Source organism: Bombina bombina, chromosome 1, assembly GCF_027579735.1.
Source record: "Bombina bombina isolate aBomBom1 chromosome 1, aBomBom1.pri, whole genome shotgun sequence".
Taxonomy (NCBI): Eukaryota; Metazoa; Chordata; class Amphibia; order Anura; family Bombinatoridae; genus Bombina; species Bombina bombina.
The window spans coordinates 1,055,981,307-1,056,006,243 of record NC_069499.1 but is presented as its reverse complement, the minus strand read 5'-3'; the positions used below and the strand labels follow the sequence as shown (position 1 = coordinate 1,056,006,243).

Here is a 24,937-nt window from a genome sequence, read left to right as displayed (position 1 = left end):
AATCCCTTGAAGATCACCCTACCTTGACACGTCTTCACCCAACCGGGCCGAAGTCCTCAACGAAGCCGAGCGAAGTGGTCCTCCAGACAGGCAGAATTCTTCATCCAAGCCGGGCAGAAGAGGTCCTCCAGACGGGCAGAAGTCTTCATCCAGGCGGCATCTTCTATCTTCATCCATCCGGCGCAGAGCGGGTCCATCTTCAAGACATCCGGAGTCTTCTTCAACAATGACGGGTCCTTTAAGTGACGTCATCCAAGATGGCGTCCCTTCAAGTCCGATTGGCTGATAGAATTCTATCAGCCAATCGGAATTAAGGTAGGAAAAATTCTATTGGTTAATGCAATCGGCCAATAGGATTGAACTTCAATCCTATTGGCTGAATCCAATCCAGCCAATAGAATGCAAGCTCAATCCTATTGGCTGATTGAATGCGAGCTCAATCCAATTGGCTGATTAGATCAGCCAATAGGATTGAAGTTCAATCCTATTGGGCTGATTGCCATCAAATAATAGGATTTTTCCTACCTTAATTCCGATTGGCTGATAGAATTCTATCAGCCAATCGGAATTAATGGGATGCCATCTTGGATGATGTCACTTAAAGCACCCGTCATTGTTGAAGAAGACTCCGGATGAAGAGGGTGTCTCTGCGTCGGATGTCTTGAAAATGGACCCACTCTCTGCGTCGGATGGATGAAGATAGAAGATGCCGCCTGGATGAAGACTTCTGCCGGTCTGGAGGAACTCTTCTGCCCGGCTTGGATGAAGACTTCTGCCCATCTGGAGGACCACTTTGCCCGGCTTCGTTGAGGACTTCGGCCCCGTTTGGTGAAGACGTCTCAAGGTAGGGTGATCTTCAAGGGGTTAGTGTTAGGTTTTTTTAAGGGGGGGATTGGGGTGGGTTTTAGAGTAGGGTCGGTTGGGTGGGTGGTGGGTTTTTAATGTTGGGGGGGTTGTAATTTTTTTTTACAGGTTAAAAGAGCTGATTACTTTGGGCAATGCCCCGAAAGGCCCTTTTAAGGCTATTTGTATTTTAGTGTAGGGTAGGGCTTTTTTTTTTATTTTGGGGGCTTTTTTATTTTGTTAGGGGATTAGATTAGGTGTAATTAGTTTTAAAAATCTTGTAATTATTTTATTATTTTCTGTAATTTAGTGTTTGTTTGTTTTTGTACTTTAGATAATTTTATTTAATTTTAGTTAATTTTAGTTAATTTAGGGAATTAATTTAATTATAGTGGTAGTGTTAGGTGTAATTGTAACTCAGGTTAGGTTTTATTTTACAGGTATATTTGGTATTTATTTTAACTAGGAAGTTATTAAATAGTTCATAACTATTTAATAACTATTGTACCTAGTTAAAATAAATACAAAGTTGCCTGTAAAATAAAAATAAACCCTATGATAGCTACAATGTAAACTTTAGTTATTTGTAGCTATCTTAGGGTTTAGATAGGGTTTTATAGATAAGTATTTCGTTTTAAATAGGAATAATTTATTTAATGCTAGGAATATTTATTTAGATTTATTTAAATTATAGTTAAGTTAAGGGGGTGTTAGGGTTAGGGTTAGACTTATGTTTAGGGGTTAATACATAATATAGTGGCAGCGGTTGTAGGGGGGGCAGATTAGGGGTTGATAAATTTAATATAGTGGCGGCGTGATGGGGGGGCAGATTAGGGGTTAATAATTTAATATAGTGGCGGCGGTGTAGGGGGGGCAGATTAGGGGTTAATAAATTTAATATAGTGGCGGCAGTGTAGGGGGGGGCAGATTAGGGGTTAAGAAAATAATATAGTGGCGGCGGTGTGGGGGGCAGATTAGGGGTTAATAAGTATAATGTAGGTGGCGGTGGGCTCCGGGAGAGGCGGTTTAGGGGTTAAACACTTTATTTAGATGTGGCGGGCTCCGGGAGCGGCGGTTTAGAGGTTAATAAGTATAATGTAGGTGGCGGCGGTGTAGGGGGGGCAGATTAGGGGTTAATAAGTATAATGTAGGTGGCGGTGGGCTCCGGGTGCGGCGGTTTAGGGGTTAAACACTTTATTTAGTTGCGGCGGGCTCCGGGAGCGGCGGTTTAGGGGTTAATAAGTATAATGTAGGTGGCGGCGGTGTAGGGGGCGGCAGATTAGGGCTGTTTAGACTTGGGGTACATGTTAGGGTGTTAGGTATAAACGTTCCCATAGGAATCAATGGGATATCGGGCAGCAGCGAACATAAGCTTTCGCTGCTTTCAGACTCCCATTGATTCCTATGGCATCCGCTGCATCCAGGGCGGCGAATTGAAAACCAGGTACGCTGGGCCGGAATAGTGCCGAGCGTACCTGGTAGACTTTTGATAACTAGCAAAAGTAGTCAGATTATGCCGAACTTGCGTTCGGAAAATCTGTAATGACGTAAGCGTCGATCTGTGTCGGACTGAGTCCGGCGAATCGTATGTTACGTCACTAAATTTTCCTTTTGCCGGTCTGTAGGGTTTGATAACTTAGGCGAATCAGGCTCGCCACAAATACGCTGTGGAATTCCAGCATATTTGCGATTGACAGCGTGATAAATAGATGCCATAGTGTTAACTGGGATTCACAAAGGTGAAAATAATTCCTGCCATTAAAGGGACACTGTACACTAGATTTTTTTTTTTGCATAAATGTTTTGTAGATGATCTCTTTATATAGCCCACCTAGGTTTTTTTTTTTGTTTGTTTGTTTTTTTAAATGTATATTTTTGCTTATTTTGAAATACATTGTGCTGATTTTCAAACTCATAACCAAGCTGTATACTGATGTATAAAGACTTCAGATTGCTTCTGTTTGTATAATGGATCTTTTCATATGCAGGGGAGGGTCTGCTCTTAGCCGCTTTAACTTGGTGTCCCATCCTAACGTCATCAACAGTGCTAAATTGGGAGCTTCTAAGTAAAGTTTTAAAAAGGTTTTATACTGTGATTTTTATTTCAGTATCTGTTAATATTCTTCATGTTAGTAGTGTCTATTACATACAGTTAAATGAAAATTGGTGTATACCGTGACTTTAATTACTCACACACTTACAGCAAGAGAAATTCTGAACAACAATATTTTTTTTTATGTAGAGATCTGTTTTTATTATTAACTGACTGCTTTATTCAGTTGCTCATATTCAATAAAGCTTTTTTCGTCTACAATTCATTATAGCGAGATTTGACTTTCAAAGTGTGCACATCTTTTTATATGCACACTTTCTGAATTACTAACTCCAGCTGTGCATGTGCAAGAGTTTAAAGTATATATATATATGAGCCTGTGATTAGTTGATGGCTGCCACATGACAGAAATATGATCTGCTGCTCAATTGAAATTCATTGTTCTACTGCATTGCATTTTTAATGCACTTATTAATTATCCAGTTCTACTATAGTTTTATGAAAAGTATAGGATAGATTGGTCCTGTATATGCTGGTTATCTTGACATTTTTAAGTATAATGTAGTGTAATATAATATTCAATGGATTGCTATTTATTTATTCTAGATTTTACATATAGAAATGTATTTAGGAAACAATTTAAGAAATGTTGAGGACTCCATTTTATTGTATTTTGTATAAAACGAGCTTAGCGATACCAGGAAGTGGGCTTAACAAGGACTTTTACTAAGTGTGTTTGAAGATTTCTCACATCTGTCATCAAATCTGCTAAGCCCTTTTAGACACAGTGATCTGTCTTCTGTGCTTACATGTTAGTCTTGAAATACCTCAGAAGCTTTGTGTCAAACTAGAAAATGTAAAAGTCAAGCTAAACTAACAGCGTTCAGTTCAAACAGAATTGTTAAACTTTGCAGTTTCAGTAATATACTACTTTTTAGTGAGCCCCATTACTTTCTGTGGAAAGCAGCTCACAGCATGATGGGACTTCAAGGTTCTGTACCTTATTCTTTGTGAATCATGCAGGGCTGTAGGCTGCCAGCAATTCACAATGTAATGCAATGAAAGTTTCAACATAAAGCAAAAAAAAAAAAACTTATTGGGAGTCCCTGCAAAGCATATAGGGCCATATTCTCTAAAGGTCTCTGTGCTGTTGAGATTCTTTAAAGGGACACTCAATCAAAATTAAACTTTCATTATTCAGATAGAGCATGCCATTTTAAACAAGTTTCCAATTTACTTCCATTAACTAAATGTGCACAGTCTTTTTATATTTAAACTTTTTGAGTCACCAGCTCCTACTGAGCATGTGCAAGAAAAAGTGTGTATGCATTTGTGAATGGCTGATGGCTGTCACATGGTACGTGTATGCATTTGTGATTGGCTGATGGCTGTCACATGGGAAAAGGGAAGTGGAAAAATACATAACTTTTAAAATTGTCAGAAAAAAAATCTACTACTCATTTGAAGTTCATACTAAGTGCTATTGCATTGTCTTGTTATCTTGCAATCGTTGATTATGCAAATCTACTGTGTTGACTGGTCCTTTAAGAACGCTTCCAGTATATCTATTTACCTGGTGTTATTCTATAGAGACACGTTTTACTCTGAAAACATGGTGTCTATGGGAAGGAGAGGCATAGACTACAAATAATGCACAATGAAACACATGATTCAAATGATATAAAATGAATAATTAAACCATTTACATAAAAATACACATGAAAATAATTGTATTGTTACGGTGCATCAAAAATCGTAATAAAATTGTTGCCCAAAATAAAACATTTTAACAAAAAATTACACAGGAATAAATGGTATTAAATAAATATGCCCAACATAAATCAAAATTTTAGTACACTGGATGTGCAAGAACACATTGAAATTTGTATTATAAGTAAAAAGCATAATTGTACTTTTAGTGTAAAATGGGCTCAACATGGGCGTTCCATGGGTGTCTAGAGAATTGCACTGGGATTTGAGAGAGTTTTATAAACATGTTGTCCCTATAGATCTCATTGATTTTTATCACAAATTAAAAGATGGCCAGGTTTTATCAAAATATTCAAAACACTAATAACACTGAAAGGAAAACCAAGGCATATAAAATAACAACAATTTTAAGCTACAGTGCTCTGAAAACAGCGTCATTTGATTTGTATTTGGGCGTAATATTAAACATACTCTGTGTTCTCCCCTGTATACTTTTTCCTCCATTGCGATCTTTTACATAGCAGAGCACTCTTATTTGTTCTATTGGAGACACCATGCCACTCGCAGGGGCACCCCTTTCTTAATGGAATTTTATGTGGGCTGCCCCTGCGAGTGTTGGCTTGGAGAACCACATCTAGTCCTGTGATGTTTTTAGATTCGGGCACAAAGTTTGATGTTTTTAGAGAAGCAAATCTCTTATTGAAAAAGATGTCAGAAAAAACAAACAAACTTTGTTGTACTTTAAAATACCCTCAGCTAGATTACGAGTTTGGCGTTATGAGTGAAAAAAGCCATCGTTATGGGCCCATAGCTATGCTTTTTCCCTAACGCAGCTATTACAAGTCTTGTCAGAATAGCTATACCGCACACTTTTTTGGCCGTCACGCAACGTCAGTGCCGCACTTTAAGAAAAGTCCTTTTTCAATGGGTCTTTCATAACGCCGGTATTACAAGTTTTGCTGAGAGGCCAAAAAGGTGAGCGGTAACAGCCTAAAATGACAAGATCTGTACCGCCATCTAAAGTCAGTAGTTATGAGTTTTAACGCTACAAAGCTGTACCATAAAACTCATAACTAATGTGTTAAAAAGTACACTAACACCCATAAACTACCTATTAAGCCCTAAACCGAGGCCCTCCCGCATTGCAAACACTATAATACAATTATTAAATTCTAATCTGCCACTCCGGACATCGCCGCCACTGAAAAAATGTATTAACCCCTATTCCGCTGCTTCCCGACATTGTTGCCACTATAAAAAAACCTATTAACCCCAAAACCGCCGCACCTTCCCGCATCGCAAACACTATTTAAATATTATTAACCCCTAATCTGCCGTCCGTCCACACCCCCTATAATAAACCTATTAACCCCTAAACCTAACACTAACCCTAACGTAACCCTAACCCTAACACCCCCTAACTTAAATATAATTGAAATAAATCTAAATAAAACTTACAATTATTACCTAAATAATTCCTATTTAAAACTAAATGCCTGTAAAATAAAACCTAAGGTAGCTACAATATAACTAATAGTTTTTAGATTTTATTTTATTTCACAGGTAAGTTTGTATTTATTTTAACTAGGTAGACTAGTTATTAAATAGTTATTAACTATTTACTAACTACCTAGTTAAAATAAATATAAAGTTACCTGTAAAATAAAACCTAACCTGCCTTGCACTAAAACCTAACATTACAATAAAATAAAATAAATTCAATTAATACAATACATTTATCTAAATTACAAAAAAATAAACACTAAATTACACAAAATAAAAAAAAGAAATTATCAAAAATAAAAAAGAATTACTCCTAATCTAATAGCCCTATCAAAATATAAAAAAGCCCCCAAAATAAAAAAAAAACCCTAGCCTACACTAAACTGCCAATGGCCCTTAAAAGGACCTTTTGCGGGGCATTGCCCCAAAGAAATCAGCTCTTTTACCTGTAAAAAACATACAAACAACCCCCAACAGTAAAACCCACCATCCACACAACCAAACCCCCCAAATAAAAACCTATCAAAATAAACCTAAGCTAACCATTGCCCTGAAAAGGGCATTTGGATGGGCATTGCCCTTAAAAGGGCATTTAGCTCTTTTACTGCCCAAACCCTAAGCTAAAAATAAAACCCACCCAATAAACCTTTAAAAAAACCTAACACTAACCCCCGACGATCCACTTACAGTTTTCAAAGACCGGACATCCATCCTCATCCAGGTGGCAGAAGTCTTCATCCAGATGGCATCTTCTATCTTCATCCATCTGGCATCTTCTATCTTCATCCATCTGGCGCGGAGGCGGGTCCATCTTCAAGACATCCGGCGCGGGAGCATCCTCTTCTTCCGATGGTCAGCAAAGAATGAAGTTTCCCTTTAAGGTACGTCATCCAAGATGGCGTCCCTTACATTCCAATTGGCTGATAGAATTCTATCAGCCAATAGGAATTAAAGGGTAAAAAATCCTATTGGCTGTTGCAATCAGCCAATAGGATTGAGCTTTCATCCTATTGGCTGATCCAATCAGCCAATAGAATGTGAGCTCAATCCTATTGGCTGATTGGATCAGCAAATTCTATCAGCCAATCGGAATGTAAGGGACACCATCTGGATGACGTACCTTAAAGGGAAACTTCATTCTTTTGTTCACCATCGGAAGAAGAGGATGCTCTTGAAGATGGACCTGCTCCACGCCGGATGGATGAAGATAGAAGATGCCGGATGGATGAAGATAGAAGATGCCGTCTGGATGAAAACTTCTGCCCGCTTAGATGAAGACTTCTGCTGGCTTTAATGAGGACTTCTGCCTGCTTAAGATGAAGACTTCTGCTGCCTAGATGAGGATGGATGTCCAGTCTTCGAAAACTGTAAGTGGATCGCCGGGGGTTAGTGTTAGGTTTTTTTAAGGGTTTATTGGGTGGGTTTTATTTTTAGCTTAGGGTTTGGGCAGTAAAAGAGCTAATGCCCTTTTAAGGGCAATGCCCATCCAAATGCCCCTTTTCAGGGCAATGCTTAGCTTAGGTTTATTAGATAGGTTTTTATTTGGGGGGTTTGGTTGTGTGGGTGGTGGGTTTTTACTGTTGGGGTTGTTTGTATTTTTTTTATGAACTTTTTGATGAACTCTGTCAATCCATATGGATTAAATGAAAATAATAACTACTATGTATTTTTACCAAAATAATTAATTAGCATATATGAAATAGGTAATAAAATCTGTACAACTTATTGAAATTAAAAAAGATTATTCATCTTCTCTGATGATGTCACATGCACATTTCGGTCAAGGCACATGACCATAAATTGGGATGAGGGATATATGTATCTCAGGTATGACTCACCTTATTTTTTATATTTATTTGAATATATATATATATATATATATATATATATATGTATAGTCATATTCAAATACCCCCTTTTTCCTATTACTTTAGGCACATTATCAGCACCTAAGTTTGTTAAGGAAATGATACCTAACATTTTTAATATCTTATTTCAACAAACCAAACTTTCTTAGCATTCCTGCACTAGTCTCCAAGCCTTGCTCACTATCACTGGTCCCCCCCTGGGCATTAGCACTCTCACGTTTGTTTATTTTCTTCATTGTCCCTTCAGGGGCAATATACACTGTTATCACTCAGGTTACACCATATCACACCTTCACAATTATACACTTATAAGTAATATGTCACATCCTTACGATCAGTCCCTGCAGATATCACCATCGTATTTTACACTAATACCTTAGTTTTCCTCACGTTATCATCTTTTATTATCATTATATGAAATACACACACCTATGAGATGTTTACACATTAAACGTAGCACATCAATCCCAATTCATTGGTCACATATAAGTTCAGCATTGCTTATTTAATCTTTTCGTGTTTTAGACATCCCTGCAAGAGTGTATACATATATAAAAAATCATGATTGTTTCAAATACAAAGATGATCAGTAATAACCCACATATGTAAATAATGACACAATGCACTTATATCGCAGATATAATGCATATAAAATGCAGTTTCTTACCGCTTCCATAATGTGACATAAATATTAGGACATTTAAGTATGATTATTTTCAGATATTTTCTATTGGCAACAAACAATAAATTTTGTGTCAATACAAGCTCATGATGATTGACACTTATTCTGATCTATGTAAGGGCAAACGTCATATCCCATATATATGTCTCCTATAATTACCTGACAATAATACCAAATGGCAAAGATGATCAACAGACACCGACATTGGGGCCTCACTGATATTCAACGCTATATGTATATGAATCTCTTTTTTTCATAAATAATGATTAATTTTTGTGGATAACAAACATCACTGCTGTTTGACAGAAACGGGATTCAATCACAGCAATTTTGATGATGGACAGCCCCAGGAGCCAATGAAGAAAGTAGACACAATTTTGTTTGACAGCTCCAATAGCCAATGATAACATCAGGAACACCGTGACTTTATGTTATCGTGGATAAATATATCAAATGTAACGGACATACAAACATACATTTGGTATTATATAATTATTCCCAAAATGAATACACAGTAAATATACCTCATAAAAAGTATATTTTAATACACAACATGAACATATGGATTGATTACTGTAAATCAACCAATGAAAACTCAGGACGAGTACAGACCCACCTCCCAAACCCATCGATAACGCCGAAAAAGCCAAGCCTCTGAAAAGCAGCCAATCCGCTTTCATTAAAGGGTATTTAAATCTCACGGAGAGAGAGTGAGACTGCCCTTTGATACAGCCACCCCGGCGAAACGCGTCAGTGGCATCCCCCTCTCCTTCCCTCTCGTTGTTGTTTTTAAATGTTAGCCTACTACTTAACCAAATAGCTACCAAATAACTTAAAATGTTGTGACCGCTCTATAAGCTCTTCTCTACCTGGGCAAGGAGGCCTGTTCAGATTTAGCCGGGCAAACAAATTTGATGTATTATTATTGGTAATCCCCAGGTATAGGCCCAAAACAGCCGATATATGTGTTTGATGATAAACTTCCTCAGACACTCGGAAATTTCTGTTAGAGCTAATAACAATGGTAATAATATGGTATAGAAGTCTGGCTTTTCCAGACTACAGTATTGTTGTGGTTTGATAAACAATAGACCAATTATTTATGGTAATCACAGGTATAGGCACCACGACTATACATGATAGTCCCCAGGTATAAAAGGTATAGGTGCCCGGTATCTCCGGACGTAGTTATTTCTGGATATATTATTGGTAATCCCCAGGTATAGGCCCAAAACAGCCGATATATGTGTTTGATGATAAACTTTCTAAGACATCCGGTAATTTCTGTTAGAGTTAATAACAACGGTAATAATATGGTATAGAAGTCTGGCTTTTCCAGACTACAGTATTGTTGTGGTTTGACAAACAATATAGATCAATTATTTACGGCAATCACAGATATAGGCACCATGACTGTACATGATAGTCAAAAGGTACAAAAGGTATAGGTGCCCGGCATCTCCGGACATAGTCATTATCCTGTATCCTCGCTAGTAATTTCTAGCTTGCAACCACTCTAACGGTAATAATACGGTATAGCAGTCTGGCTTTTCCAGACTATGTGTGATGTGATCTAATATTTAATCAAATTTTTAAGGTATTATCCAATTTTGTAGCCATTTACGGCAATCCTGAAGACATTGAAACAATGACCACTTACAGGTGAAATTAAGGGTACAAGAAGTATAGGTGTCTAATATTTTTGGATACAATATTTATCCTATAAATCTTATAAGTATTATCTAGTCCACATTCTTGACAATCATATGATCAAGTACGACACTACAAACTGTATCAGTTTTTATGGTAACTATAAGGTTTAGACATTTTTTGACTTCTTATAGTAATAATAAAGATACAGTTGTCCGGAATTTCTGGATATAGTTACCATCTTAGAACTTAACGGTATTTCACGGTAATCCCTAGGTATAGGTAAATTGTATTTTTCCAGGTAACAAAAAGGTATAGGTGTCCGGGTAGTGATGTCGCGAATAGTTCGTTGGCTAATAGTTCCCGGCGAACATAGCATGTTCGCGTTCGCCACGGACAGCGAACATATGCGATGTTCGATCCACCCCCTATTCGTCATCATTGAGTAAACTTTGACCCTGTACCTCACAGTCAGAAGACACATTACAGCCAATCAGCAGCAGACCCTCCCTCCCAGACCCTCCCACCTCCTGGACAGCATCCATTTTAGATTCATTTGGAAGCTGCATTCTTAGTGAGAGGAGGGACAGTGTAGCTGCTGCTGATTTAATAGGGAAATCGATAGCTAGGCTAGTGTACTCAGTGTCCACTACAGTCCTGAAGGACTCATCTGATATCTGCTGTAAGGACAGCACCCCAAAAAAGCCCTTTTTAGGGCTAGAACATCAGTCTGATTTTTCTTTTTCCTGTGTAATCTAATTGCAGTTGCCTGCCTGCCAGCGTGTGTGTCAGGCTCACAGCGTATACTGTGCCCACTTGCCCAGTGCCACCACTCATATCTGGTGTAACAGTAGTGTACATTTGAAAAAAACAACACTTTTTTGACTGTGAAATAATAGCAGACAGCTGCCAGTACCCAAGATGGCCACCAATAAGGCAGATGGGGAGGGTTAGAGAGCTGTTTTGGGGGGGGATCAGGGAGGTTGGGGGCTAAGGGGGGATGCTACACCACAGCATATGTAAATATGCTAAAAAAAAAAAAAAAAATTCAAAACCTTTTACTTAAGTACTGGCAGACTTTCTGCCAGTACTTAAGATGGCGGGGACAATTGTGGGGTGGGGGCGGGAAGGGAGCGGTTTGGGAGGAATCAGGGGGTTTGATGTGTCAGGTGGGAGGCTGATCTTTACACTAAAGCTAAAATTAACCCTGCAAGCTCCCTACAAACTACCAAATTAACCCCTTCACTGCTAGCCATAATACACGTGTGATGCGCATCAGCATATAGCGGCCTTCTAATTACCAGAAAGCAACGCCAAAGTCATATATGTCTGCTATTTCTGAACAAAGGGGATCCCAGAGAAGCATTTACAACCATTTGTGCCATAATTGCACAAGCTGTTTGTAAATAATTTCAGTGAGAAACCTAAAATTGCGAAAAAAATTTAAGTTTTTTTTTAAATTTGATCGCATTTGGCGGTGAAATGGTGGCATTAAATATACCAAAATGGGCCTAGATCAATACTTTGGGTTGTCTACTACACTACACTTAAGCTAAAATTAACTCTACAAGCTGCCTACATGCTCCCTAATTAACCCCTTCACTGCTGGGCATAAAACACGTGTGGTGCGCAGTGGCATTTAGCAGCCTTCTAATTACCAAAAAGCAATGCCAAAGCCATATAAGTCTGCTATAATGGCATATCTGGCACACAGTGTTGGGACAAGGGTCCATCTGACCACTGATACCTGGTCTGCAAAGCATGGTCAGGGCAGGTATATCACCTACACTGCGCACTGTGAAGCGGGCGTAACCCTTACACTACCTGATCGATACAACATCATACCTGATGTTTTAAAGCACGTTATTCCAAACAATTTAGGAATGTTAGGTGATTTATGCCCTTTATGGATTAAAACCAGACTCTGCATCAATTATGTAATTTTCCATGGGAGTTTTGCCATGGATCCCCCTCCGGCATGCCACAGTCCAGGTGTTAGTCCCCTTGAAACAACTTTTCCATCACTATTGTGACCAGAAAGAGTCCCTGTGGGTTTTAAAATTCGCCTGCCTATTGAAGTCTATGGCGGTTCGCCCGGTTCGCCCGTTCGCGAACTTTTGCGGAAGTTCGCGTTTGCCGATCGCGAACCCAAATTTTTAGGTTTGCGACATCACTATGTCTGGGATATCTGGATATAGTTATCACCCTGTGACCATATACCAAATACCAATATCATGATAACCAAAGTACAAATGTCCAGTCTCCATATAGCTGACTAGTAACCATATCATTACATCTGATAACAGGTGGCTTTTACATTCGTATCCTCACCTAGGTACTTTCAAGGTTCGAATTCATTGTACCTTTCTGAATCACCAGTAAATGGTCACAGACATCATATTCTTAGTACCTGTTTCAAGTTGTACATCTATCACCTATTATCATTACGGGGCATAGATGTCTGGTATACATTGTTATTGTCAATGGCTAATTAATATATACCGAATCTCAGCACATCCCACTCCATATTATTACAAATATTAATATAAGTGGTAGTTATTATTTACATAGAGACAAATCTATTACCCAATAGCGGCCTTTTTGTCTCAGATAGAGTCCATATTAACTAGTGGCCTCGTTGTAGTAGACTAACACATTCTTTTAAATTCAATGTATGTGTTACCCTTGTTTTTAAACATTATCTAGTAAAAGTTATATTTTAGTCAAATTTTTTTCTCATACATTTCTAACACGTTCATGAGTGCTATATTTGTACCTTGCTATCAGTTCTTTACTGATTTATTGTTTAGATTGTAACTAGTACAAGCACCAATCCCTACAAACCATTAGTAATATATTAAAAACATATATATTTTTTAAATGGGGAACGTTCAAAACTTCTGAGTAGTGCCATTCTTTCCTCCTTATGATAATGCAAAACTTGTAATCTGGCTGACTGATAGTTATATAAAACCTTTACTGACTTATCACTTAGCTACAGTCAAAGGGCGGCTGCATATTGGAGGAGTCACTGAATTTCTAACTATGCAACTACAACTAGCATTACCTCGATTGTACTCAATGCAGGGCCGTATTATGGCCTAGGCCAACAAGGCCGGTGCCTAGGGAGGGGCAGCACATCTGTCCTATCCTCTCTCTAAAAACCAGCACACAGTACAGTGAGCGATAAAGTGTAGGCTTTTACAGAGAAGACAAGGCACATGCACTAATTAAGGTCGCTCTTTACAGGCAGTGCTCCTTTAAACTGTTGCTTCATTTAGAGCCGCCAGCATTTTTTTGCAGTGGAAGCGATCTTGGTGAGAAACTTGACCGGGGGTGTGTTTCCAAGGTGATGCTGGAGGAGAAGACCTTGTGCTGATATGCTGCCTCTCCTTATCAGCTGTGGTGGGTCTGCGAGCGCAGTGCTTATTGCAGGTCTTAATAACTAACAAACTGGATGCATCTGTGCACTGCTTAAATCAGCTTGTGATGTCTAATCATAAACTCTCTGCACTAATGTATGTTAGCTACTAATAGCTAGCTTTCTCTGCATTCATGTGATGTCTAATCATAAACTCTCTGCACTAATGTATGTTAGCTACTAATATCTAGCTTTCTCTACATTCATGAACCCATGGAGTAAATAGTAAACAGAAATTTAAAAAGTTTAATTACTTGAAAAATGGTAATTACTGTATGTTGTTGCATGTAGGGCAGTGATTGTTTCAAAGTGTATTCTTCTTTCCCTCCCTTCCTCTCTCCCTTCTTTCCCTTTCTCCCTTCCTCCCTCAACTCCCTCCCTCCCTCCTTTCCCTCCCTCCCTTCTTTCTCTCAACTCCCTCCCTTGCTCCCTTCTTTCACTCCTTTATTTCCCTCACCACTTTTCTCTTCTCTCTCTCCCTCCCTTCCTGCTTTCCTTTCCCTCCCTTTTTCCCGCTCCCCTTCTTTTCTCTCCCTTCTCTCAGGGAGAACATGTTATGAGATGCATGCAATTCAACCCACCTGTATGCAAGTGTTTTGCTAGCCCATTTTCTTTTGAATTGAAAAAACAAACAAAACAAAAACATTTTACACACTTACCCCAAAAAATATGAAGTGGAAAAAAGGCCTAAAACCTTTTTTTTTTTGGGGGGGGGGGCAGCAGCATTTTGAGTGCCTAGAGCAACACTAAACACAAATATGCCACTCACTGAAAGGGTTGCAAATAAATATATAGGAGAAAATACTGGAGCAAACATTTATAGTTATAAATTATTCATAGAGCTGGGAAGTTTTTTTCAGATATGAAATACCATCTGTATTTGGTGGCTGCCATTGTGTCAGTATATCATCCATCCCTTCTTGAACACAGATGGTTTTATCAAAATAACTCAACCTGATATTGCCCTATATTTATGGGGGGGGGGGTGATCAATAACCCTGCAATGCTTCTGGACCTGTTTTCTTCAATAACAAACCTCTGATTTAGATTGAATGATATAGATAAATACACATACACACACAAGGACATACAGTACACCCACCACACACAATTTGTATATATACATAACATTTTCATGCACTGCTTGTTAATGGCATGTGAAACACAATTTTTTTCTTTCATGATTCAGATAGAGCATACCATTTTAAACAACTTTCCAACTTACTTCTATTATCTAATTTGTCTTATTTTCTTGGTATCCTTTGTTGAAGGAGCAGAAATGCAATACTGGGAGCTAGCCAAAAGCCAATGATAGGAGTCATATATTCTCAGCCACCAATCAGCAGCTTCTGAGTCTACTTAGTTAATCTTTTTAACAAACGATACAAAAAGAACTAAAATAATTTCATAATAAAATTGCATGCTCTATCTGAATCATGAAAGAAAAAATGTGGGTTTCATGTTCCTTTAATGTGCACAGCTGTCACAGCAATGAAAATTAATTAATAATAAAATATATTTTTTTAAATTAAATTTAATTCTGCAATTAAATATTAGCTCTTAAAATCTAAGACAATTAGTCAAGTGATTGTATGGTTTACGTTTTCTTATTACAAATCCCTAACAACAAAGTAAGGTTGAAATTCAGTATAATCTTGTTTTAATAATCACTGTCAAATATTTTTCGCAATACTGTCAATTTTCACCTTTTGAAATCATAGCTTTTTTTGTTTGAGTAATGTTGACTTTTCCCTAATCTTAACATATCCTTATGTTTTTTTAACCCTTTTCTTTTTTTTATCTCTGTAATCCTTGATGTCTCTTTTCAGATGAAAAATGAGAAAAAGCTTTTGTCACTAAAGACTAGTATAAAATAAACTGTGTGTTTTGGAAATCTCATTGAAATTCTATTGGAATTAGCAAGAGCTTTTCTAAATGATGAAAGGGTGCTAACATTTAGGGCTGAATATTTTTAGGATGCTGTATAGAACACAGTTGACGTCATTAAAGGGAAGAAAGCTTTTCCATAATACACATAACAAGTATTCTGAAAACAATGGCTGGTAAAATAAATACAGATGTAATATATTTTGTTCTCTGGGAAACCTCCATTATCTTTTTGCCATAAGCCATGATGCAATCATAAGGAATTTCTCATAAGACTTAGATAAATCCTAACAGTTTGACAGCCATGTACTCTCCAAACCATTATTGATTATCTGCTGGTTACCCTGTTAAATTTACAGCCTGGAGTGTAACAGATGCCAGAAACGCAGGGCTATAAAATACAACAAGCATAGTATGTTTGGGTTCAAATTAGTTGGAAAGTTCCCAGATACAGCAATCACTCTTTAACCAAAGCTATAATGAAATGTGATTTACAGCCCTTCTGGTATTTTTTAGTGTAATTTCCACTGTTGGGTAACAGACCATTTACTAATATATGGTTGGTTGAGTGTTTACCTAGTTTGTTTTGACTACATGGTAAGATAGCATAGTACCACTGTAACAGCCATTCACTATGTGTCCCCCTGCCTAGATGAAATCTCTTCGAATACTGTTTTTAAGGTGTGTCGCCAGCCTTTTTTATACAGAATTTCATCACTACAACATAATCTAATATCTTCCAGATACATATACTTTAAATATGTTAAATTAAATTATTTTGATTTTTTTAAAATTACTAATGATTATTGTTAAAGTACATTTACTTAAAGGGACAGTCTACAATAGAATTTTTATTGTTTTAAAAGATAGATAATACCTTTATTACCCATTCCCCACAACCAACACAGTTATATTAATACACTTTTTACCTCTGTGATTACCTTGTATCTAAGCCTCTTCTGACAGCCCCCTGATCACATGACTGTGACTATTTAAAATCTATTGAGTTGCATTTAGTACTGTGTTGTGCTAACTTTTAAATAACCCCCTGGGGCATATGTATCAAGCTCCATATGGAGCTTGATGCCCCGTGTTTCTGGCGAGTCATCAGACTCGCCAGAAACAGTAGTTATGAAGCAGCGGTCAAAAAGACCGCTGCTCCATAACCTGTCCGCCTGCTCTGAGCAGGCGGACAGACATCGCAACAATACAACCCGATCGAGTACGATCGGGTTGATTGACACCCCCCTGCTGGCGGCCTATTGGCCACGAGTCTGCAGGGGGCGGCGTTGCACCAGCAGCTCTTGTGAGCTGCTGGTGCAATGATGAATACGGCGAGCGTATTGCTCGCCGTATTCAGCGAAGTCTGGCGGATCAGGTCCGCCAGACTTTCATAACTAGAGGCCCCTGGGCGTGAACACAATGTTATCTATATGGCCCACATTAACTATCAGTCTCCTGTTGTGAAAAGCAAATACAAAAGCATGTGATTAAGAGGCTGTCAATAGAGCCTTTGAAACAGGCAGAAATTTAGAGGTTTAAATGTTATTAAGTATATTAATCTAACAACGTTGGTTTTGCAAAGCTGGGCTATGGGTAGTAAAGGCATTTTCTATCTTTTTAAACAATAACAATTTTTATGTAGACTTTCCCTTTAAGTAACATGGCAATCACACAAAAACTTTACACTACACCTTAAAATATTTTCATAATAAACCAAGGTGTTTTTGAAAGTATAACATTTCTGGAATCTTAGTGTATGTTGCATGGAATCCCCAGAAATTATTGCACCTGTTCTGTCGAGAACTGCAATTCATTGAAAATTGCAATCTGACGTCACATCCGGTGAGTCCATACATCTGATTGGTCTGTGTCCAGTTAGTGACAGGATTCACAACCAATCAGATGGGCACTGTAATCGTCTATCTTCACTATCTATTTTGCCTCCGCCTGGGGGGTTCAAGGGGAGCGAAGCCCCCCTTGTAAACCTCATTCTCCAAGGTTTACTTGGGGTGTATGACAGAGGATCGGCGGTGCGCCCCCCAGACAGAGGCAAAACAGATATTAAAATAGAAGACTCACCAGAAGTGATGTCAGATTGCAGTTTTCAATGAATTGCAGTTCTCGACAGAACACACCGACTGTAAGATGACCAACTGAAATAGACAACCTGTATCAAAATCTCCTAGTTGGTTCTTTTTAAATGTATCAGTTACAACCAACATGCACTCCCCAAATTAGTTCAAGTAATTTTTTTTCTTAGAAAATCAGCTGACTTCCTGTACACGTATAGATATTATAAAAGACTTCAAACCAACTTGTAGAATCAATTTTACAGCTAAACTCATGGATTTCAAGTTGCTTGATGTTCATTTACTGACTTGCTAAAGTTAGCTTCTTAAAGGGACAGTATACTGTAAAACAGTTTTTCCCTTAATATATCTTCAATGACTTGTTATACCAGCTGCAGAGTATAAAATGTATGAGAAATTGCATTTTCAGGTTTATTTGTGTTTATGAAATTGCTGGTTTTGTGCTTTTAAACCACAGCCTATAATGGGTTGAGCGTGCAGGTAATATCAGATCTCATTATATTATCGCTTTGTGTACACACACTTGCTTCCTTGTCTTATATCTGTTTGTAATCCTTGATGTCTCTTTTCAAATGAAAAATGAGAAAAAGCTTTTGTCACAAAAGACTAGTATAAAATAAACTGTGTGTTTTGGAAATGTCATTGAAACTCTAATGGAATTAGCAAGAGCTTTTCTAAATGATGAAATGGTGCTAATATTTAGGGCTGAATATTTTTAGGATGCTGTATAGAACACAGCTGACGTCATTCAAGGGAAGAAAGCTTTTCCAAAATACACATAACAAGTATTCTGAAAACAAAAGCTGGTAAAATAAATGCAGATGCAAAATATTTTCTTCTCTGGGAAATAATTATAAAGAAAACTGGAAAAAATGCTTTTTTATTCCCCCCCTCCATTTTTCAGTATTAAATTCATATTTATTGTTACTTATTATTATAATAATTATTAATATAATAATATTGTTATTATTATGTAACCATATAGGGCATCACAAGAAAGTCCTGTGCGTATTTTTAAAACAGAATATGCTAGGAATGGTTGTACTTAAAGGGGCATGATTTCATGATTCAGATAGAACCTGTAATTTTAAATGACTTTAACATTTTCTTCTATTATCAAGTTTTCTTAATTTTCTTGACATTCTTTGTTGGAAAGCATGGAGATAATCTCAGGAGTGTGCACGTGTCTATGGCAGCAATTTTGAACACGTTATATATTTGCAAGGGCACTTGAAGTTGATGGAAGAATTTCTTCCTGCCAAGTTGTGCTCTAGACATGGGAACGTTACCTTCCTAAAAAGAAAATTTGATTGTAGAAGTAAATTGAAAATCTTTTTTTAAATTGTATGCTTGGTCTGAATCGTTAAAAAAACGTCTTTCATATCCTTTTATCAAGAGAGAGGGTAATTAGGGTAAAACTGATAGAGAGCAAAAATGTCAACATTGCCTAGTTATTTAAGCACAGAAACTAGGAAAAAGAAGAATGTCTGTTTAATAGATGTATGTTTCTGCTTCAGATATTTGTTCAGAAGGTGCACCTGGTATGTGCAAGTCAAAATTAACTTCCTATTTTGAAGAAACGCCTGGTTGTGCTTCTCTCTGTTTTATATTATCTCTTGCACTGATATAATATTACAACTTTTTTTTCCTATTAAGAGGACAAACAATTATTACAAAAACACAGGCTTCATCCAATCCTAGCTGAGACCTCTTAGTTAATTAAAGGTGTTTGATAAGTGAGACGAGAACTGATCAGGGACTTGGTTAATGTTTGAGTTCCCAATTCCAAGTAAAAAAGGGGGTGGGGGGGGAGTAGACCATGGAAATTTGCTGTGTCTGTCTGTCTATGGCGCCGATTTATCAATGTCTGTCCAACATGATACGCTGTATGGTATCATGTCCGACAGACATTGCTGAATGCCGACAGCCTACACTGTCGGCATTTAACATTGCACAAGCAGTTCTGGTGAACTGCTTGTGCAATGCTGCGCCCTGCAGATTCATGGCCAATCGACCGCTAGCAGGGGGTGTCAATCAACCCGATCGTATAGGATCGGGCGGATTGATGTCCGCAGCCTCAGAGGCAGCGGACCAGTTAAGGAGCAGCGGTCTTAAGACCGCTGCTTCATAACTGCTGTTTCCGGCGAGCCTGAAGACTCACGCGGAAACAGGGTCATCAGGGGCCATTCGGCCCTTGAAAAATCGGCCGCTATCTGTCTATGTATCCATCTATCAATATTTGTTTATTTTAGCATTATTGTCAAGACACAAATACAGCCAGAAATGAGAGGGGGCGCTCTCTGACAACAAACAGAACAGTGGACTAAAGCCCATACAATAAACAAGCTGTAATACAGGTATAACAGTTGGGTATATAGCATCATAATATCATATACAATGCAATCAGATACAAAATTGATAATAATAGTAGAGTTATAAAAATTGCCAAAAAGGTGGGGTAGTGCTATGCACTGTCCACAAACGTGTATGATATCCAAACAGAAGCCACAGGATGGATGGCTGCTCTCCTCCTCTCAGATCAATCCAGATCAGGCACTAGAAATAAACACAAAACAGAGGGGCGCCTCATGTACAGATCAAAAATGCCACCAGCAAGAAAACATCCATAGAGGCCAAATGGGTACTGAGTACTCACATGTAGCAATAGCACCCTTATGTGCTGGTAGTTGCAGACTGATAACTCAGGGTGTATCAGCTAACCCTTGTCCTGGCTTCAGCTTGGAAAACAGGATGCAAGTTCCAAGAACAGTAGGCCCCAGGATGCAGTTCCATTAGATAATAAGGTGCTTGCACATTAAAAACATCAAGCAATAAGTGGAAGGGGCATATACACATAGCCCCCTGTATGTCTATGCCCCTTGCACTTATTGCTTGATGTTTTTAATGTGATTTTGAAATAAACCACTTTTAACAAAAGCTAAGTGCAAGCACCTTATTATCTATTGGAACTGCATCCTGGGGCCTACTGTTCTTGGAACTCACATCCTGTTTTCCAAGCTGAAGCCAGGACAAGGGTTAGCTGATACACCCTGAGTTATCAGCCTGCAACTTCCAGCACATAAGGATGCTATTGCTACATGTGAGTACCCATTTGGCATCTATGGATGTTTTCTTGCTGGTGGCATTTTTGATCTACACATGAGGCGCCCCTCTGTTTTGTGTTTATTGTCAAGACACATTTTTTGCACACCCCAGAAAAATGTCTCCAGTCTCCCATGGCCTCATGTCCTGATTCTTTAACATACTAGCACTGTTCATCTGTTGATATCACTTTTGTGGAGAAAAGTATATTAGTCAGCTTCCTACTCATCGGTACTAACTCCAAAATAACATTTAGAAAGCTCAAGCTGTGATCAAAACTTTAATCTCTCATGTAAAAATATATATATTTGAGGTACCCTAAGGGCTTAAATTATATAAATCTGACTAATCAAAATAAAAAAAATAAAAAAATTACTATGAAGCACTAAAAATGTAAACTCCAGGGATGCATTTAAGAAAATACTTATGCAGCAAAAGAAATTGTTAATAGGTTAAAGCCACTTAAATCACACTCATGGCCGTCCATACCATTTGTTTGGCATACAATTATAAATCAGTTGAAAAAGCCAAACTACTCCCTCATTTATGAATTTTTTTACAGTGATTTATGGGTAAAACATTAATCTTGATGTTCAGGCCACTTAGGTAAAAAATAAATTAAAAAGGAATACAATAAACTGCTACTTACTGTGAAAATATCCCCATGCTTTGCTTTCATTTTTGAAAGAAACTTGGCAGCATCTTTGCCAAAGTCAAGTGCGTGCCCCAGCCATGGAACTAATCCACGGTCCAGAGGAGGCTCATTTGGTCGCCTAGAAAAAAATTAATATACATTTTAGCTAAAATATATAAACAAAACCTATTCCACATTATGTACAATATAATTATATTAACTAACATTTTGTAAAAGAAAACTGCAGTAAATAGTTTACAATCATGATATTGTCAGTGTAGTTTTGTATTGTTAGCATGTTTTAGCTGTATTGTCAACACCAATTGCCTTGAGAGAATAGAAAATAAGGAACATTGTGCCACAAATAATAGCTTGCAGATATTAAAGGGACAGGAAACGTGAACATTTTCTTTAATGATTTGGATAGAACATACAATTTTAAACAACTTTCCAATTTACTTCTGTTATCCAATTTGCTTCTTTTTCTTGTTATCCTTTGCTGAAGGAACATGATTGCACGACTGACATCTAGCTGAACACATCTAGTTAGCCAATCACAAGAGACAAATGTGTGCAGGCACCAATCAGCAGCTAGCTTCCACTAGTGTAGGATATCTATGTGCTTATTATTGTTCAACAAGAAATTCTAAGAGAACAAAGCACATTTGAAAATAAAAGTGAATTTAAAAGTGTATTAAAATGTTATGCTCTATATGAATCATGCAGGTTTAATTTTGATTTTACTATCCCTTTTATTTAGGAGTGTGTAACTTCATTTATTGGCTATCCACAATATTTTTTACCCATTGGTGCACACTGGGATCATATGTTTATAATGCTGCTAATAATTACCAAGTCATTTGTAATCACAACATTATTAATTAATATACCTTTGCTTCCAAAGAAAGTTGCATCAGATTATTGTGTAATTCAGTAAATGGGCACACAGTACAAGTTATTGCTTTAACTATATAATGATAATGTATTTCACTGATTGTATATTTGACCTGAATATCAAAGTATATAAATAAATACATAAATACAACATGGTAATTGACAGCACTCTCTGAGTGGAATTGGTGCACATTTAATGTCCCTAGCAGCAATCTCAAAATAATTTGGAAAGCACTTTCAGAGAAAAACTGGGTGCACATTCTCTGTCATAGTAGGCAACTAACCCAGGGCAGGCAGAGCACAGATTAAGCCAAAATAAAGCATAATACTTGCACCACTATATGTATACATAAATACATATAAATAGCATAGGACAGATGGGATTTTCCTTATTAGTGGACATCTCAACTTATTAAATCAAAGAGCATAGTTAAACCATTACAATTCAAGCTAAAGACACATTACAGCACACTCTCGCTCTAATTGCTGATCAAAGGAGTACATCATTACTACAGCTAGGAATAAATATCCCCATCAAACATTATACATAACTCATACAACTGAGCATGTATTGGTTTTATTATGCTTGATTTTTTTTTAACAAGGTGATAACAATTATAAAGGAAAACCCTTTCCTCTTCACTTTTTTGTGTGCTTTCTCATACCCCTTGTTTCAGTTTTGGTGGTAGTGGGCTACCCAAGGGACAACAGCCACAGAAGTTAAAATATATATCTCTCTCTCTGTGTATATATATATAGTATTTGAGGAAGCCCAGGGATATTGCCTGCTGTGCCCAGGGTGCGCATCAGGATACGATACACTTGCAAAAAATAGAAGGCACTCACTGGGTCTTAGTAAAAAGAATTATTTCTTTAATTTGTGATGTTTCGGGGTCACCCCCGTATGTCTGTTTGAAAACGGGGGTGACCCCGAAACGTCATAAATTAAAGGAGTAATTATTATTGCTAAGACCCAGTGAGTGCCTTCTATTTTTTTGCAAATATATATAGTATAAAATTGCAGTTTGACTGTGCTTGCTTTCTTCTCTGCTCCTGTTTGTAACTGACAGAAACTCACCTGGTTCTCCTGAAGAACAGCAGACACATCAAGATACCAGTCAGCAAAACGAGCCACAGCAGTGTTGTTGCAATAACCATCCTGTTGGAGGATGCAGAGAATGTACACTATGAGATGACTTACAGCTACACAGTCTTTTATATAAAAAAGTAGGCGGGCATAGGGAAAAAGTGTCTGCCATTCAAAACAGATTGTGTTATGTGCACTCACTGCAACATGTCCTGCGTGTGGATGATGATCTTATTCATCCTTGAATAAGGATGAAATCATCTGAAAATGATATTAGTAAAATGTTTTGTGATAAAAGAAACAAACTTCCCTAATAAAAGAGTACATTTACTCACAGAACACACATTCTTTTCTTGCAAAATATTTAGCTACAGAGTAATTTCCTAGATACATATTGATAACATTCACTTAAAGATAGAAGCATTAAAGATGCTTATTTATCGAATAATGCTCAGTAGGTGCTGATCTACAGTGATGGTGGTGTGCCTGCTGTACAGGGAGTGACATAAAGGCCACCATAGTGCCACATCACACAACTGTCTGGAATGAAACTCCTTCTTTTAAGGAAGAAATGACTCTGGGGCCGAACTATCAAGCTCCGAATTTGGCATTTATCGATGTGCGGTGGACAAGATACGCTACATTGTATCATGTCCGCTCGCACTTTTATAAATCGGCCCCTTTGTCTCTCTGTTGTAAGGCACAGCTCTGATGACACATATCTTCCTAGCATTTTCTTTTTCTCTGACTTTAGGAAAAATTGAGTACATGTTATGTTTGCATTAAAGTAATAGTCTAGTCAAAATTTTACTTTCATGATTCAGGTAGAGCAGGTAATTTTAATCAACTTTCTAATCTACTCCTATTATCATTTTTTCTTCATTCTCATGGTATCTTTATTTGTAAAAGCAAGAACGAAAGTATAGGAGCCAGCCCATTTTTGGTTCAGCACCTGGGTAGCACTTTCTGATTTGTGTCTAAATGTAGCCACCAATCACCTACCCAGGTGCTGAACCAAAAATGGGCCGGCTCCTAAGCTTACATTCAAATAAAGATACCAAGAGAACAAAAAAAATTGATAATAGGAGTAAACTAGAAAGTTGCTTAAAATTGCATGCTCTATCTGAATCATCATAGTTTAATTTTGACTAGACTATTCCTTTAACCCTTTGAGTGCTAATGATGGCTCTGAGCCGTCACAGAGTTTCCCACTCTGATGCTAATGACAGTTCAGAGCCGTCACTAGCACTCTGCCACCTTGAGGGATATCTGGGGACTCCCATCCGCTCCAACCCGTAGAGTGACAGGCATCGCCGGGGCTTCCCAATTTGCGCGGTTACGTCATGCGCAATAACGTGATGACGTCACCACACAACTTTATTTATAGGAGCAGGGGGCATGCTGCTTAGAAGCCTAACCTTTCCAACAATGTAAGTCTTGGGGGTCTGGAAAAAAAAAAAGCTAAAAAAAATTTGTTCAAAAAATAAAAAAAACCTTAAAAAATCTTAGA

At 37.7% G+C, this 24,937-nt stretch overlaps 1 protein-coding gene across 1 annotated transcript in view; it reads right to left on the bottom strand.

Moving 5' to 3' along the window:
* Positions 1–24,937, bottom strand: part of PTGIS (prostaglandin I2 synthase) — a 197,347-nt gene that overhangs the window by 159,339 nt on the left and 13,071 nt on the right. The window contains 2 exon segments of the mRNA XM_053716906.1: positions 21,462–21,585; positions 23,419–23,499. Of these exon segments, the coding sequence (XP_053572881.1) occupies positions 21,462–21,585; positions 23,419–23,499 (205 nt within the window).